A 15192-nucleotide genomic window follows, 5' to 3' on the forward strand; every position below is an offset into this window, starting at 1 on the left:
GGTGCATCGCAGAGACCAAGTCCAATAATAATAATAATAATAATAATAATAATAACATGTAGCTATTTAATACATAATAGCTCTTTGTATGATGATGCGTTTAACATTTATGGAAGGAGTCTCCGGTGTGAGGTGGTGTGTTATTGTACCCATCGCAGGACCGGGATACGCCGCTCCATCTCGAACCCGGGTTTTAGATCCTATAAACAGAACAGACTTTCAACCCGAGGTGTGATTACAGTCCACGCCTCCGTGTAGTCTGAGATTCAGGGTTCTCCTTCATTTTAATCAGATCCGAAGTAACTAGTAACGCGCTACTTTACTCTCTTGCTCTTACTCCAGTCATTGTAAACATGATTACCCTTACTGTTGCTCGAGTAATTCTTTTTAGAAGGAGTTTTACTTGTTTACTTGGGTAAAAGTTTTGGCTACCTGTGCTTGGTCACATGACGAGCTACGCTAGTTTTGTCTTGTTATCTTTCAAAGAGAGGCTTGTTGAAGGAACGAGTGTTTATAGCTGTGATATAGTATGTAAGTGATGACGTTTAAACGGAACTATAAAGGTTTACCTACCGACGTGCCGTCGTTTAATGAATACAGGTGTAATCGTTGGCAAATCGCCCTGGTATAAGAGGAATAAAACACTTCGGGACGTGACCGCTATGGGAGAAAACGTCAGCTCTAGGGTGATAACCCGTCCGGTCGTGCTCGTTTTACATGCTTGTGTATTCATTCCTTGCTGTTCAGTATGCACTTGGTCCTGGTCATTCACGCCGAGGTAGTCCCTCCAGGGTTTCACGATTTTTGCAGCTCAATCGCAGAAGAGAACGGAAAATCGAGCAAAGTCCGCGATATCTGAAGGAACGTGGAATTTTTTCACAATGACCGCAGATTTTCCCGTAGATTCGCGCCGAGACTCGTCCAGCCAAAACTCTCTTCGATTCACGTGCGTCGAACGCGAGTACAGCTAAAAGGTCGCGTTTATCAACGAACGTCACTACGAAAGAGCGATTTCACCGATTCGAGTAGTTTTCCACCAAAAAAGAAAAGGCGCAAAAATCTCTGCAAGTCGCGTCGGAAATTTAGAAAAAAAAAAAAAATTTCAGGCCGCAACGATTACGCAAACTCCCGTACGAAATGCCCAGGGGGCGATTTAGAACGGCCAATCCACCTAGCGGCTTGTTTCTGGGAGGTGAAGGAAGGAAAGTCACGAAGGGAACATGCAGGTCTCACATGTTCCACACTTTACATTTCGTTAAAATAACATACCGAATAACATGTCTGGATGATGTAAATTCTCTTCTTTTTTTTTCAACGTGTAAAAACAAGAGACATTTGAATACATGAACGTGATTGGCTCTTTACGTTTTATGATGTCATAACACTCGCCGGCCGCACACTGATTCAGGTATTTCAGTGAGGTTTTAAGCTCCGCCTGTTTCTCAAAACTATTGCGGTGACCATTTTCACTCTAGTCCATTCCGTGGCGTTGATTTACCTGGGGGAAAAACCACACACGTGTTAATCCTATCACTGATTTATCCTCACACACACGCACAGTGGGATCTAACCTGTATGGCTGAGGGTTAAACCTCGATCTAAACCGTGATCTGTCCTGATACGTGCCTCTTTGATCGCTGCTTTGCTCACGGCGCTGAGGACAAATGAAGCAGTTTAAGCGCGAAGATCTCACTACTCATCGTATATGTAGCAAGACTTTTTTCCCAACGAGTGCTAGTGTTAATGCGTAGCCATGCCCGTTCGTATCTGTGAGGGATGGAGGTGGTTTTAATTCCTGCTCCTCGTCGCTTCCCAGGACAGCTCGTGTCTGAAGATGAAGAAGTAGCTTCATTTGTTAGAGCGTCATTTAGATAAGTATGATGGGTGAGCAGCTGTTTCATCATGTCGGACTTCGGACGCTCCCCGTGTGGGGGAATGTCTTTGCGTGTACGTGATTCGGAGCACAAGTTTCACTCGGTCAGCATTTGGCGAGATGAAAAGAGTTCAGGTCCTGATGGAATTTGGTTCATTCGGTGTCTGACCAGATTAGATTAGATTTTCTCGGTTCTGATTCGTTTTCTGCAACGGCGGCTATGACAGCAGTTCCGGTTGTTGTTTGGCAAAGAAAAATACATCACTGTTGATGTTAGATGATTGCTTTTGCCGAATAACCTGCACCGATAACCAAACTATTGCTGGAACTATCTGCAAAAATCCACACCGGTGGTTTTCCCCGGTTGTGTCCTCGGCTGAGAAGCGCCTGCTGTCGTTATGCGGTATGAGAGCGGCCTCTAGAGGCAAAATAAAAACTATCGCTGACTAATTTTTACATGTTATTCGGAGTGTTTTTTGATTCATTTTGGACGTCTCTATTTTTACGTGTTATTCGGAGTGGTGCGTTTTGGTTCAGTTTGGATGTATATCTTTTGTTTATGTTAATATTTATACATACGGAACGTTTTCACGGTACAGTCAGTACGTTTGCGTTCAGTATCAATTTTTTTTTAAACAGTACTTTGATTAATCGGTTATCGGCAGGTACTGTCGCTCGACCTCTTGATATGGAGAAGGTTTATTTAACACTTGTGGAAGCAGTCCAGTTTCAGTCAGGGTTCAGCCATGGGAAAGTTCAGTGCGGAGGAGCGCTTTAACCGCTTTGCGGTGTCTCTGTAACATGACAAGCTGCGTTAATGTAAGTGATAACCAGAACTAACTGGTTTCCGACATTCTGCAACATTAAATTTAATTACAAATGGATCAAGTGTATGAATGTAAAACATTTAATACTTTAAGTAATAAAGTTGTAATTGTTGGAATGTTGCTGCTGTGTAAAAGGAGTAAATCTTCAGGATGTGCAGTTAGTGGAAAATAATCAAGTTCAGCCTGGCATAATGTGTGTGTGTGTGTGTGTGTAGGTCTGTTTAACCAGGTGTCCTCTCCGGGGGATACGTGTGATCAGAGGCAGCTGGGGCTCCTGCTGCATGATGCCATCCAGATCCCACGGCAGCTCGGAGAGGTGGCAGCATTCGGGGGCAGCAACATCGAACCGAGCGTCAGGAGCTGCTTTCAGCATGTATGTAACACACACACACACACACACACACACACACACATTACTTGTTCTAGTATTCGAACTCACAACCTTCTGGCCACTATCACAGAATCTTAACCGATCAGCTGTAACCTTTCTCCCTTTTTCCGTTTGACCTCTGACCCCAAGATTTGATAGGATCCAGTACCAAAAGTTTTGGCACCATAAAAAAAACTAGAACTGTGCATTTTTCTAATATCCACTATCAGAGATTAACCTTACGTAGAGTGAGAGAGATCCCAAAATATCCTGTGATGGATCACCCATCTCCTCTCTGCTCGGACATCCATAATAATACACAAATCATACTGGTTTACTTCCTGTATAACATCTCACTCTCCTTCACCCATGTTGAGCTGTCTTTCTTTCTGTCTGTCTCTCTGTCTGGGTATCAGTCTCTCTGTCTGTCTCTCTTTCTGTCTGTCTGTCTCTCCATCTGCATACCTTTCTCTCTTGGTGTCTGTATCTGTCTCTCTCTCTCTACATCTCTGTATATCTTACAGTCTGCCTCATTGTATCTCTCTGTTGTGTCTATTTCTCTTCCTCTCTCTCTGTCTATCTCTGTCTCTTCTGGTTTATCTCGGGCTCGCTTTCTCATTCTCTGACTGGGGAGAGTGAAATGAAAGAGAGACAGACAGGAAGAGAAGCGTGAGAGGAGATTAAATGTGAGATTTGGGCCACGCTCTGGGAGATCGAGCGTCTCACCCCAGGGTGAAGTTCAGGCAAGCAGAGAGCGGAAAAAAAAAAAAGACGGATCGATGAGATTGAGGTGTGGAAGGATGGAGTGATTGGACAGGAGGCTGGGAGAGGAGAAACAGATCAACAAAATGATGGCGGTCCAGGAGACAGATGAGTTCGTGGCAGAGAGAGAGAGAGAGAGAGAGAGAGACGCAAGGGGCCCAAGCACCTAGAACTCTGGTCAGCAATACACGTAGTTCTCTGGAAAAAAGGTTTGGAACAAATCTCTGAAACAAACTACAAATGAAGTACGTCCAGTGTCTGAGACATTAGCACTGAGGCAAAGAATCCTCAAACAAGAACATGAAAATGGACAATTTATCACAAAAGTGTCCTTTTTCCAAAGTAAATGCTGCTCCATGCCACACAAGCTATTACTGCTCTTAACAGCAGCAGCACTGGCCCACTGATATTGACAGAACATTGTTGTGAGGTTTTGCTTCTTTGTGCTTCTTCAGTAAATGCGTGTGCCCTTGCTCTGACAGCTTCCCCCTCTCTCATATCCTCTGAGCACTTTCACCAATTCATACATGCTTCACAATGGTGGAGTCTAATCGATTTCCAGGCTGAAGGATGTTGGAACAAGGAGACCACAAGTAGAATACTGAGAAACTGTCACAGTGAGGCTGGAACACACAATAGTGTTTCCTTTAAAAGTGCATTTCCATTCTCTCACCTTTCTAGGCAGCGTGCTGAAACTGTGGTCTGATTGGTTACAGTGGCATTTTAGGTGGGAACTACAGTCTGATTGCTCAGAGTGGCATTTTGGCCTTTTGGATCATGCGGTCTGATTGGTGACAAATTGAGTGGGAACTACAGTCCGATCGGTCACAATGGTATTTTGGGCAACAGTAAATTCCAATCAGAGTGACATTTTGGGCTGGAACTGCAATCCAATTGGCCACGATGGTGTTTTGGGTTAGAACTGCAATCTGATTGGTCAGAGTGACATTTTGGGCTGGAACTGCAATCCAATTGGCCACGATGGTGTTTTGGGTTAGAACTGCAATCTGATTGGTCAGAGTGACATTTTGGGCTAGAACTGCAATCCAATTGGCCACAACGGTGTTTTGGGCAAACAATACAATCCAGTTGGTCATAGTGACATTGTGAGTTGGAATTGGAATCCGATTGGCCACAGTGGTGTTTTTGGACAGAACTACAGTCTGACTGGTCCGAGTGGCACTTTTGGATTGGAACTGCGGTCCAATTTGTTGCACCGACATTTTAGATCACTATAACTTATTGTTTACAGTAAAACCGTCGGCAGGATCTGTTGTCTAATGATTTGTAGTGGCATTTTGTTGGAAAGTGCTTTCCAGTTGGTTACGTTGGTGGTTTGGTGGTCTCACCGGTCACAGTGGCATTTTTGGCCGTAATCGCAGTCCAATTGGTTACTGGGAGATCGGATAGATCTCCCAGTTAGATCGGATCAGTGGCCTAACAGGTCAGAGTGGCATTTTGATGGGAACTGCGTTCCTACTGGTCACAGGGGCATTATGGGTGGGAAGAGTGGGACCTGCAATCGTTTTAACTTTAAAGACTTAGAGTTCTGTATTCGTTATCTATACTACTATCTTCTTTTAGGTTTGAAAAGGCTCAGAGTTAAAATGTTATCCGAAGGTTTGCAGCTTTTCTCAACAGGGCACATAAATGAAATGCCATACAGAATGGCTGCAAGGTCAAACCCAGGGCATTTTCCAAGAGCTCCAGCTGTTGAAATATCCTGAATGCACATCCATAGTTATTGAAATTATCTGCAGTTTCCATTCTGGTTTCATGTGAATGGGAATACAGCTTTACATTTGTGTGTATCTCTCTCTTCCCTCCTTTGCTCATTTCTTCTTCCCCTCTCGCTCTCGCTCTCTCTCTCTCTCTCTCTCTCTCACATATATCCTCCTGTGGCCGTCTCCTATTTTCTCTGCTTGCCGTGCTTGTTGACTCTGAGGCTGCAGGTCACATTGCCATAGCACAGACCCAGCACACACCTCAGACCTGCAGGTGTACATGCTCACACTGTGTGTGTATGTGTGTGTCTGACTCTCTGTGCCCCCGCTGACTTTTATCTACTTCCTGCTGAGGGGTCTGTTCTGGTTCGGATTGTTCCTATTGGGCATCTCCATGGCAACACTCTTCAGATTTCTGAGATGTTTTGTCAGTTGTTTATGCTCATTTGTTAATGGGGATGTTTATATGGACGCTCATGAACTCCACTTGAGATATTAAAGCCGTAATTCTTCGTGTCCTGTTTCCAGAGAAACGTCTCATGATGTGTGTGTTGTGAATATTTATGTTAATTGTCGTGAAAAGAACTCTGGGTACGTTGTGTTTGAGAACATAGGATAAGTATGCTTAGAGTGGTTTATACTGGGTGGCGTGATGCCGTGGAATTGATTATTGTCCTATAACAGCAAGTCCTGACCTCCTTGTGTTGGGTTCACCACTTCTTCCTCTTCCTCCTCCTCCTCAGGTGACCAATAAGGTGGAGCTGGAGCCGAGGCAGTTTGTAGATTGGATGAGGCTGGAGCCGCAGTCCATGGTGTGGCTTCCTGTGCTGCACAGAGTGGCGGCCGCCGAGACGGCAAAACACCAGGCCAAGTGTAACATCTGTAAAGAGTGTCCGATTGTAGGCTTCAGGTATGCGCGCGCACACACACAAATTTACTTACTAGACATTCTCAGCATTGTGCCTTAGTTTGAAGAACAAATTGTTAAATGCATTCAGATCATATAAATGTTTCATTTTGATGCAAAGTGGGCGGGGCTAATCATGGTTAAAAGTCAGATATCGCTTGCCCCTCCCACACAACAACAAACTGTCCTGATACTCCTGCGTATGACAGCACATACTGTAACTACCGTTCAAGGGGCGTCACGGTCAGAGAGCTGTCAGTCAACCACACTCATTAGAATATTAGGCCATGCCCATAGAGTGATCAAATTGTTGTGTAGTGTTTAAGCCATGTTTTAGCTAATTTCTTTCATACTTTCTTCTTCTTTTTTTTTCTTTTCAAACTAGGCCTGGGTGATCATAACATAAGATAATACAATAATCAAAACTGTGATACATTTTGTTAAAGTATTTATTTATTTATTTATTTAAAAGACATTGTGCATATCATTATCATTTTATAACTTTTTAAATAAATAATAATAATAATCAGTAGAGGCTAGAAGTGGCTGGTCTGATAAAGTTAGAATATTTTAAATTGTAAAATGTAAAAAAAAATAAAAAAAAATTGTTTATTTTTTTAATGTATTTAATTCATTTAAAATTCAGTTATTTAATTTTTTATGCGTTGAATTTAATTCCTTTTTTTGTAGACATTATAAATTATTGTAAATTATCAAACATAAGCACGTAAATGTTTATTTATTTATTTGTTTGTTTTAAAAGTAGTTCATTTTATAGTTTATGCTATTCTTAATACATTTTTTTTTTATACAGTTTTCTTTTTTTTAATTGTAAAAGGTAAATTTTAACGAAAAGAAAAGCAACCTTTTTTTAATAAAATTCCAAAATAGCTAGTTACTAATTCTGGAAACTCTGGATTAAATGTTAGTTTTCTACTCTTTTAGATTGTTTAACAATCTTTAGAGATTAAAAAATGATTTCAAAAGATTTTTTTTGTAGACATCCTCGTAAGCATCAAGTTTTTTAAAGGTCTGTGTTTACATTTCGTTAAAGTATCGTGAAATACTTTCGCGTCTTATCACTAATCCGTTTCAAACTTTACCGACACTGATGTTTGGTGTCATAAAACACGTTTTAATATTATACTCCTGCGTATCCTGGGGCTTTCAGTGCTCAGCCGTGTCCAGACAGATGTTGCCAATGTCTGTCTCGCACCCACACACAGATTACAACCATGTTTCCTGGAGCGAGTGAAAAGGGCAGCATGAGGTTCAGCTTTCTGTCTGTCTGTCTGTCTGTCTGACTGACCGACCAAGTGCTGAATCTCACCGCCGGCTCCAGCAATCACATGAACGTCGGAGTCTGATCCACAACACTAAATATCAGACTGAGAGAGATGCCTGAGAATTTTTTTAGAGAATCGGTGGTTGGATGCTCCAGCGGGGCTCACACGTGGTCGTTATGTTAAGAAGTTTCCATTATTTCTAGCATCGATCATCAATTTAGCTTCGGGTTAGTCACAAAAGTCTGTGTTTTTTTTTTCAATAAATTATGTTGTTTTGCTCCGAAACTTGTTATTGAACTTTTCTTCTTAGCAACCAGTGGCCAAAAATGTACAAGATATCAGACACTTCCATTTTTTTAAAATTCAAGCCTAGCTATGGGTTAAAAATGATCTTTTTTTAAAAAAATTCAAAATGAACTAACACAGGCTGCTTAGCAACCATTAGTCTTGCATCCTGTCTGTTTTCCTCTGAATGCTATGGATACCGTTTTTAGTTGCTATTGTAGGCATAGTGTTTGTAAATATCTGGCTAGCATTAGTCTTATCTATGTAAGGAATAAAATAATAACAAAAGAATTCCTGAAGTTGTTTTATTTCTCTTATGCCCCAGCAATTATTATTTAAAAAAAAAAAAATTAATTAAAGAGCAACATGTCATATTTTTAAAATTTTCTTATATTTATGTTCTTGTTATTATTACTTGCGGTATGTTTTATCATCAGCTATAAACGTGGCTTGACGAAACGGCGCTTGAGGTCGTACGATTTTATCATATAGCTATAGCTATGAGGCATGCCTGATTCATATTTTCTGCTTCTTGCCATGGTTTCCGTACTACCGCCTAGCTAGCTATGATCGTCCTTTTTTTATACCGGGATCACCACTAACAATGAGTTTCATCATAAGTTGTTTAAGTTAACTAGACTTCGCTTGACTCGTTACATTGCCTGGCCACGCCCACTTTGATTTGCTACCCGTCACTTCGCCCCCATCAGTGTAAAAGTGAAAACTCTTGGCGTGCATGAAATAAAACGCACATTACCGAGAAACCGCAAAGAAAACCTAAACTCCTCGGAAAACTTGCAACTTATAGTTACAGCTGTACCTCTAGCGCTGACAGTGGAGACTCCTTCCATATGACCTCGTTAATTTAAACCTGTAATTCGGCTTGAAGTCGGAGCTGCAGTTATAGAAAGTGAATCGGCACCTTCTAACCAATCAGTGTCGAGAATTCAACACGAATATAAGACAGAGCTTCTGCTACAGATAATGAGAGCAGCTCTTTCTCTCTCTCTCACCCTCTCCCTCTCTCCCTTTCTCCTTTTATACAGGTATCGCAGTTTGAAGCACTTTAACTACGACGTGTGTCAGAGTTGCTTTTTCTCCGGCCGCACGGCAAAAGGACACAAGCTGAACTACCCCATGGTGGAGTACTGCACACCGGTGAGTCTCATCCTTTACCAAGTTACTACTCTCAGTCAACCTTTAAAGACGAAGCCCTTAGCCAATCTGAGTTAAGGAGCTAGCGGCATCTCCAACCAGACCTCCGGTGGCTCCCTGGGGTCCTATCTGCATCCAGTCTTTCCCCCCTCCCCCATTCTGAACAAGCGAGTGAGTGGTCTCGGTGGGGAGGAGGTAGAAATTGTGTCGCGTTGCCTGTGTTAGCGGCGTGCTGTTAGCGCCTCGCTGTAATGTAATGTCGATTTCCCGCAGCTGTGAGGGTGATGGATATCGACTCTGTGCAAGTGTAATTGTCGCTCTTTGAATTCCTGCCTAGCGCTTGCTACACGAGGCGTGTGGGATGTGGGAAATGGAGATATGTTTTTTATTCCATGCCTGACTAGATGTCTAGACACGCGTGCATGAGTAATGTTAGGAGCTGAAGGCTAGGCACGAGCTTTGTAACTGATTGGTGTGAGAAATCTTCACGTGACCAGGATGCGAAGCGACACACATCCGATTTTCTGGATTAATGTGACACAAAAGGAACATGTGGAAACAAAAATACGATCTTTTCGAATCAGACACGAGACACTGTCGTGTGCGATTGTAGATTGCAAACCAGGACTGTAGGTCTCCAGTCTCAAGATGGGTTTTTTTTTTTTTTTTGTTTTTTTTTGTATTGACTTATTTGCATTTGAGCTTCGACTTGCTTCAGTCTTGGGCATTGATCTTACTAAATATAGTCTTGTACTTGTTTGAGAGTCTTGATTTGTTGATTTTTTTTTTTGATGACTTAGTGGTTTGAACGTTTGCCTCACACCTCCAGGGTTGGAGGTTCGAAACCCTCTGTGTGCATGTTCTCCCAGTGCTTTAGGGGTTTCCTCCCCCAGTCCAAAGACGAGCGCTGTAGAATGATTGGCATCTCTAAATTGTCCATAGTGTGTGAATGGGTATACCTGTCCAGGGTGTCCAACGCCCGGGGATAGGCTCCAGGCTCCCCATGACCCTGTGTACGATAAGTGGTGCAGAAAATGCATCAGGGAAATGAGCTGATTCTTACTGACCAATCAGAGTCGGGAATCCAACAGTGCGTTTAAATAAACAATCATAAACCTCGGAGTCACCTGGTCCATCAGTAGGATTTTTTTTATTTTTATTTCAGCTCTGTGAACTCGTTTATTATGGCATTCATACACAAAGCACATCTACTGCATAGTTCACATTCCCGCTGATGAAAGACACGGTTATGTTCCACAGTCGGATCGATAGGAAAGTGGCCGAGACTCCCGAGTTCCTGCTGTGGCCATGTTACCACACTGCTTTTTCATTTGGCCAGTATTGCTCTTTCATCTCGGAGATATTGTTTTTTTTTTAATTATTAGTTGAGAAAACGGACAGCAGTTTTATCATCCACTGGTTGCCTCGGTGTGTAATTGGTGTGGGTCGGGGTGGAGGGGTCGGGGTGAGACGTTGGGGTTTTGGTGTGTTACTAACTGTGGTGTTTGGTACAGAAGCGGAGGAGTGTGTTGGATGAAGGAACGGATGGATATTTGCTCTTCTTTGTCACTGGGTGTGACTGAGCGAGTAAATAAGGCTGTAAACCTTTTGACTTCTAGAGCTCAGAGGCCAGGGTAGCGCTGACAGGAACTTAGCTGACGCACTTCCTCAGCTAGCAACATGTCAGCTGTTTTGACTAGCTTATAATCCACATTAACACGGTCGCTTTATTTATTCAACGGGACCTGAGGCCATTTGCTGCCTGTTCCTTTTTAGTCACATGGTAAAGTTTACTTGCTCAACACTGCTCAGTTTTCTGTTTTTATTTTTTTATTTATTTATTCGTTTCATTTAGTTTTTGCCTTTTTTTTTCTTCTTCTTTTTTGTTTGTTCATTTGTCTTTTTATCACATTTTGCAGCGTGTATTTATTATTTGTTTGTTTGGCTTTTTACCCATTTTTTTGTTTGTTTTTTTGCACGTTTCTGTATTTGATTTACTATTTTTTTTTTCTTTTTTGTTTGTTCATTTGTCTTTTAGTTCTGTCTTTTTCTTGTATTTTTTTTTGTTTCTGTATTTCTTTACACATTTTTTGCTTGTTATTTATTTGTTTGTTTGTTTGTTTGTTTTGTTCAATGGATTTTTGGTTAGTGCGTTAGATTTTTACTGATTTTTGATTGTTTTTTTGTTTGTTTTTGTTTTACTTTTTTCTTTTTTGTTTGTTCATTTGTCTTTATTTAGTTCTCTTTTTGTATTTTTTTTGTTTCTGTATTCTTTACACATTTTCTCCTTTTGCCTGTTTATTTTTTTATGTTTGTTTGGTTTATGGTTAGTATGTTTGTCTTTTTACTGATTTGTTTTAATATAGTTGTCTTTTAATCACATGGCGGGTGTTGTTTGTTTGTTTGTTTGTTTGGCTTTTTACCCATTTTCTTTTGTTTTGTTGCGTTTTTGTTATATTTGTTTTGTTTTCATTAAGTTCTGTCTTTTTACCTCATTTCTTCTTGCGTTTTTTTGTGGTGCTTTTATTTTAATTTTATTTCTGTTTATTTGTTTGTTTCTCTATTTTTGCCCATTTTTTTCCTTTTCTTTTTTGTTTTTTTTTCCTTTGCTTGTTTTGTTTGTTTTTGTTTAGTCTTTTTACTCCATTTCTCTTGGTTCGGTTTCTTCCACATTTCTATTTACCAATCTTTTATGTTTAATCTCTTGTAATTGCTCTGTAAAGCGTTTAATAGTATTATTTCCTTTTTTAAAAAAAAAGACAAACATTATTTATATCATCATCTGTTTTAATGTAGTCGTTTACCAGTTCTGTTATTAATTATTATTTTGATCTGTTTTTCTCTGCGTATATTCTCCTCCCTGATGTTCTCCCTGACGCAGACCACCTCGGGCGAGGACATGCGCGACTTCACCAAAGTGCTGAAGAACAAGTTCCGCTCGAAGAAGTACTTCGCCAAGCACCCTCGCCTCGGCTACCTGCCCGTGCAGACCGTCCTGGAGGGGGACAACATGGAGACGTGAGTGCTCACCTCACACACCCTTACCCTCACAGCACAGCAACGTCCTCCATACACCTGAGATGGCAAGGTCACAGGTTACAGTCCCAGTGATCCCAGAGGATCTGTAGCTCCCTGTAAAACTTGACCTGTGAAGTCAAATGTGTAAGGATTAAAACACTCGGAGGTGTACAGTGATCGGAAAATAATCAGCGACGACTTGGCGTGACGGAGCGGAGTTTCTCTCACCAGTCCAGAACTCGATTCGTTTCATATAACAGAACGTCCTGAAGTGTTTCATTCGTCTTATACCCCACTAAATTGGCGACTTATTTATTTATTTATTTTACAATGTACACTTTTTAGAGAGCTGCTGATTTAAATCACTTTACATGGTAAATTAGCATTCCATGCCGAGCGATTTACACTCTACGCAAGGAGTTTAATGGAGTTATTATCAGACTTCAGCACTCGGGGGATTTTATTCATTGACGCACCGCGTAGAAAAACGGTGCATTTCATTCGGGCAGAAAACAAAGCGTCTTCACAGTTCCGCTTCTCCGTCTAGACACGTGGACGATCCGTCAGTGTTAACGTGCATGTGTGTGTTTGCGTAGGATTTATACCTGCTGCCCGGACGGTGTATAACTCAGCGTAATGGTGTTTAAGATGTGACTGATTAGTCACTTCCGTAAGGTGGCCTCTCTCATCCATATGATTTATGGATTTCCGGCGCACTCTCGATGTTTATGATCAGTCACGTGCGCAACGGCTCTTTTCCGTAACCCATCTTTCACTCGCCGTCTTTTCAGTGGTCGTGTGTTTGTTCTCTGAACACATTAATCAGCAGGGCGCAGGACTGAAGCGATTGAGGTGTTTGAAAGACGCCGATTGTATAAAGGTCGTGTTCCAAGTCTGTGGAAGTTGTCTGTGGATTAAAAGCGACCGCGTTATCTTTACGGCATTTAACGCCGATCAAACTTTCTCAAGTTCAAGTGATTTGCTTATATAAATGGATAAACGTATAAACTATAATATAATAATTATTTACAGAAGTTTATACCGTTATTAATTCATTTATCTGTTTATTTTCTATTTTTTTACGTATTATTTCGCATTAGTTACTAATTGTTATTTGTATTTTATTTAGAACCCTGACACAAATATTTCCCTCATCATAATAATACGCTGGGTTTTTTTTTTTAAGTTTGATTTTCCATAAACGTTAAATAAAAACCTTCTCACCATATCAACTATTATGCTATATATAACTATTATATTATTAAACTATTATAACTATTTTTTTCCCACTATGTCCCAGTGAGCGAAGTCCTAGTGAGTGAGCTGTTACTATGGAAACAATAACGCATTAGTCTAAACCTTTGATTGTGTAGAAAAACGAATCGCCTTCTGGCCAATCAGAATCGAGACGCCGTAGCGTAAGGCCGACAAAAAAAGGTGGCGCTTTCTTTCTTTTTGTTTGTTTGTTTATTTATTTATTTACTTTTGCAAACATGTTGTTGGAGAAGATGGCACAAATACGCTGGCATAGCATGTTGTGCCACAGTACAGTTAACCGATCAGAAACAAACAGTGCTCCTAGCTCCACCCTCCATTGGATAAAAAGTGTACGTGCCTTTTCTTCTGGGTTCGAAACGGTGTTTAAAATACGTCCAGCATCGTTCCTCCTGCAGAGAGAAATGTCAGCGTCGCTCAGAGGCCCTGCTGCAAATACACCAGCGCTGTGTGTTTTACAGTGACAAATAGCAGACAGATGAGCGGATAAAGCTCCCAGAGAGAGACGGAGAGAGAGAGCATTCTTCCTGTCTGTCAAACTTACAGCAGGAAGTGACCTTGCTGACACGGATTAATGTAGACAAATCCAGACGCAGCATATCACAAATAACTATGCAGCGCGGTGAGTCCTAGCAGACAGGATTCGTCATGCGCGTTTTTATTCTCTTGCCGTCCTCTGCTTGTACACACAAACACAGGTGCTTTGATCATTTCCATAAGGAGTAGCAGTGGGGAAAAAAAATACGTGTGCAACCCGGTACAACATGATGTTCTCGATTCCGATTGGTCCGAGGGGTCGATTTTTCATTTTCTCTAACAACAGATCACAACGTTTATATTAACGAGCCCGTTCTATTCTAACACGTTATCGATGCTCCAGGTGTATGGAGTATGGTTATTTCGTGTTTATGGAAGGAGTCTCCAGTGTCAGCACTTTGTAACAGTGTAAGTAAGAGAGGCTGGTTCTACAAATATGTAATAGTTAAATGTAAGTATAAACGGATAAAAACAAATGTAATCGTTGACTGATTTCTGTGGCGTATATGAGGAACGAAAGAGTCATCACACCACCCTGTCTTTGATTATTTTCCGATAACAGCACACGCCCAAGTGGTTTATCCCGTAATTCTATCTAGAGTAAAGGTCCACTAAAGCAAACAGGTGTAAAACAGTTAGTCTACACTTTTTTTTTTACCGTCCAATGTTTGCTTTCTTTAACTTATTTATTTTCATTTTTCATTCATTACTGGAAATATGTTTTTTCTTTTCTGTCTGCCATCTTGGACATTTTGGTTATTATTTCGTAGGGGGTGGTGCAAAAAAAACAAAAACGAGCGCTGTAGAATCAGCAGAAAGCGATGCGTAAGAAGCCATGCAAATTGATCAGATTTTCTACGCTTAGGAAAGTTTGTAGACGTTATTTGGTGTAATGTCAATTTGGAAATACAGAGATAAAGCTTAAAACAAGCAAGAAGAATCGTCAGAGTCGGTCAGAAAGACTTTTATTACTTAGCTACGTTAGCATCATTGCTACAGTGCAAAGCTTAAAATAAATAATTAAATGACAGGACGCTATGAAGATTTACTGGAGGCTATGAAAGTAGTCAGTCCAGTGTGTGCTCTTGTCCTGTCTGTGTATATGTACAGGGAGTTTTAACGAGGCGTGCCGGAGCGAGTCCTGATAGTGTCAACGAGCCTGAGCTGGCCAAT

General features: G+C 41.1%; 1 protein-coding gene across 6 annotated transcripts in view; it reads left to right on the forward strand.

Annotated features, from left to right (window-relative positions):
- Positions 1-15192, forward strand: part of utrn (utrophin) — a 196481-nt gene that overhangs the window by 159165 nt on the left and 22124 nt on the right. For all 6 annotated transcript variants that reach the window (XM_017486812.3, XM_017486817.3, XM_017486815.3 and 3 more), the window contains 4 exons: positions 2916-3073; positions 6300-6466; positions 9081-9192; positions 12071-12207. In XM_017486812.3, the coding sequence (XP_017342301.1) occupies positions 2916-3073; positions 6300-6466; positions 9081-9192; positions 12071-12207 (574 nt within the window). The remainder of the gene's footprint in view (positions 1-2915; positions 3074-6299; positions 6467-9080; positions 9193-12070; positions 12208-15192) is intronic.

Source organism: Ictalurus punctatus, chromosome 15 (assembly GCF_001660625.3).
Source record: "Ictalurus punctatus breed USDA103 chromosome 15, Coco_2.0, whole genome shotgun sequence".
NCBI lineage: Eukaryota > Metazoa > Chordata > Actinopteri > Siluriformes > Ictaluridae > Ictalurus > Ictalurus punctatus.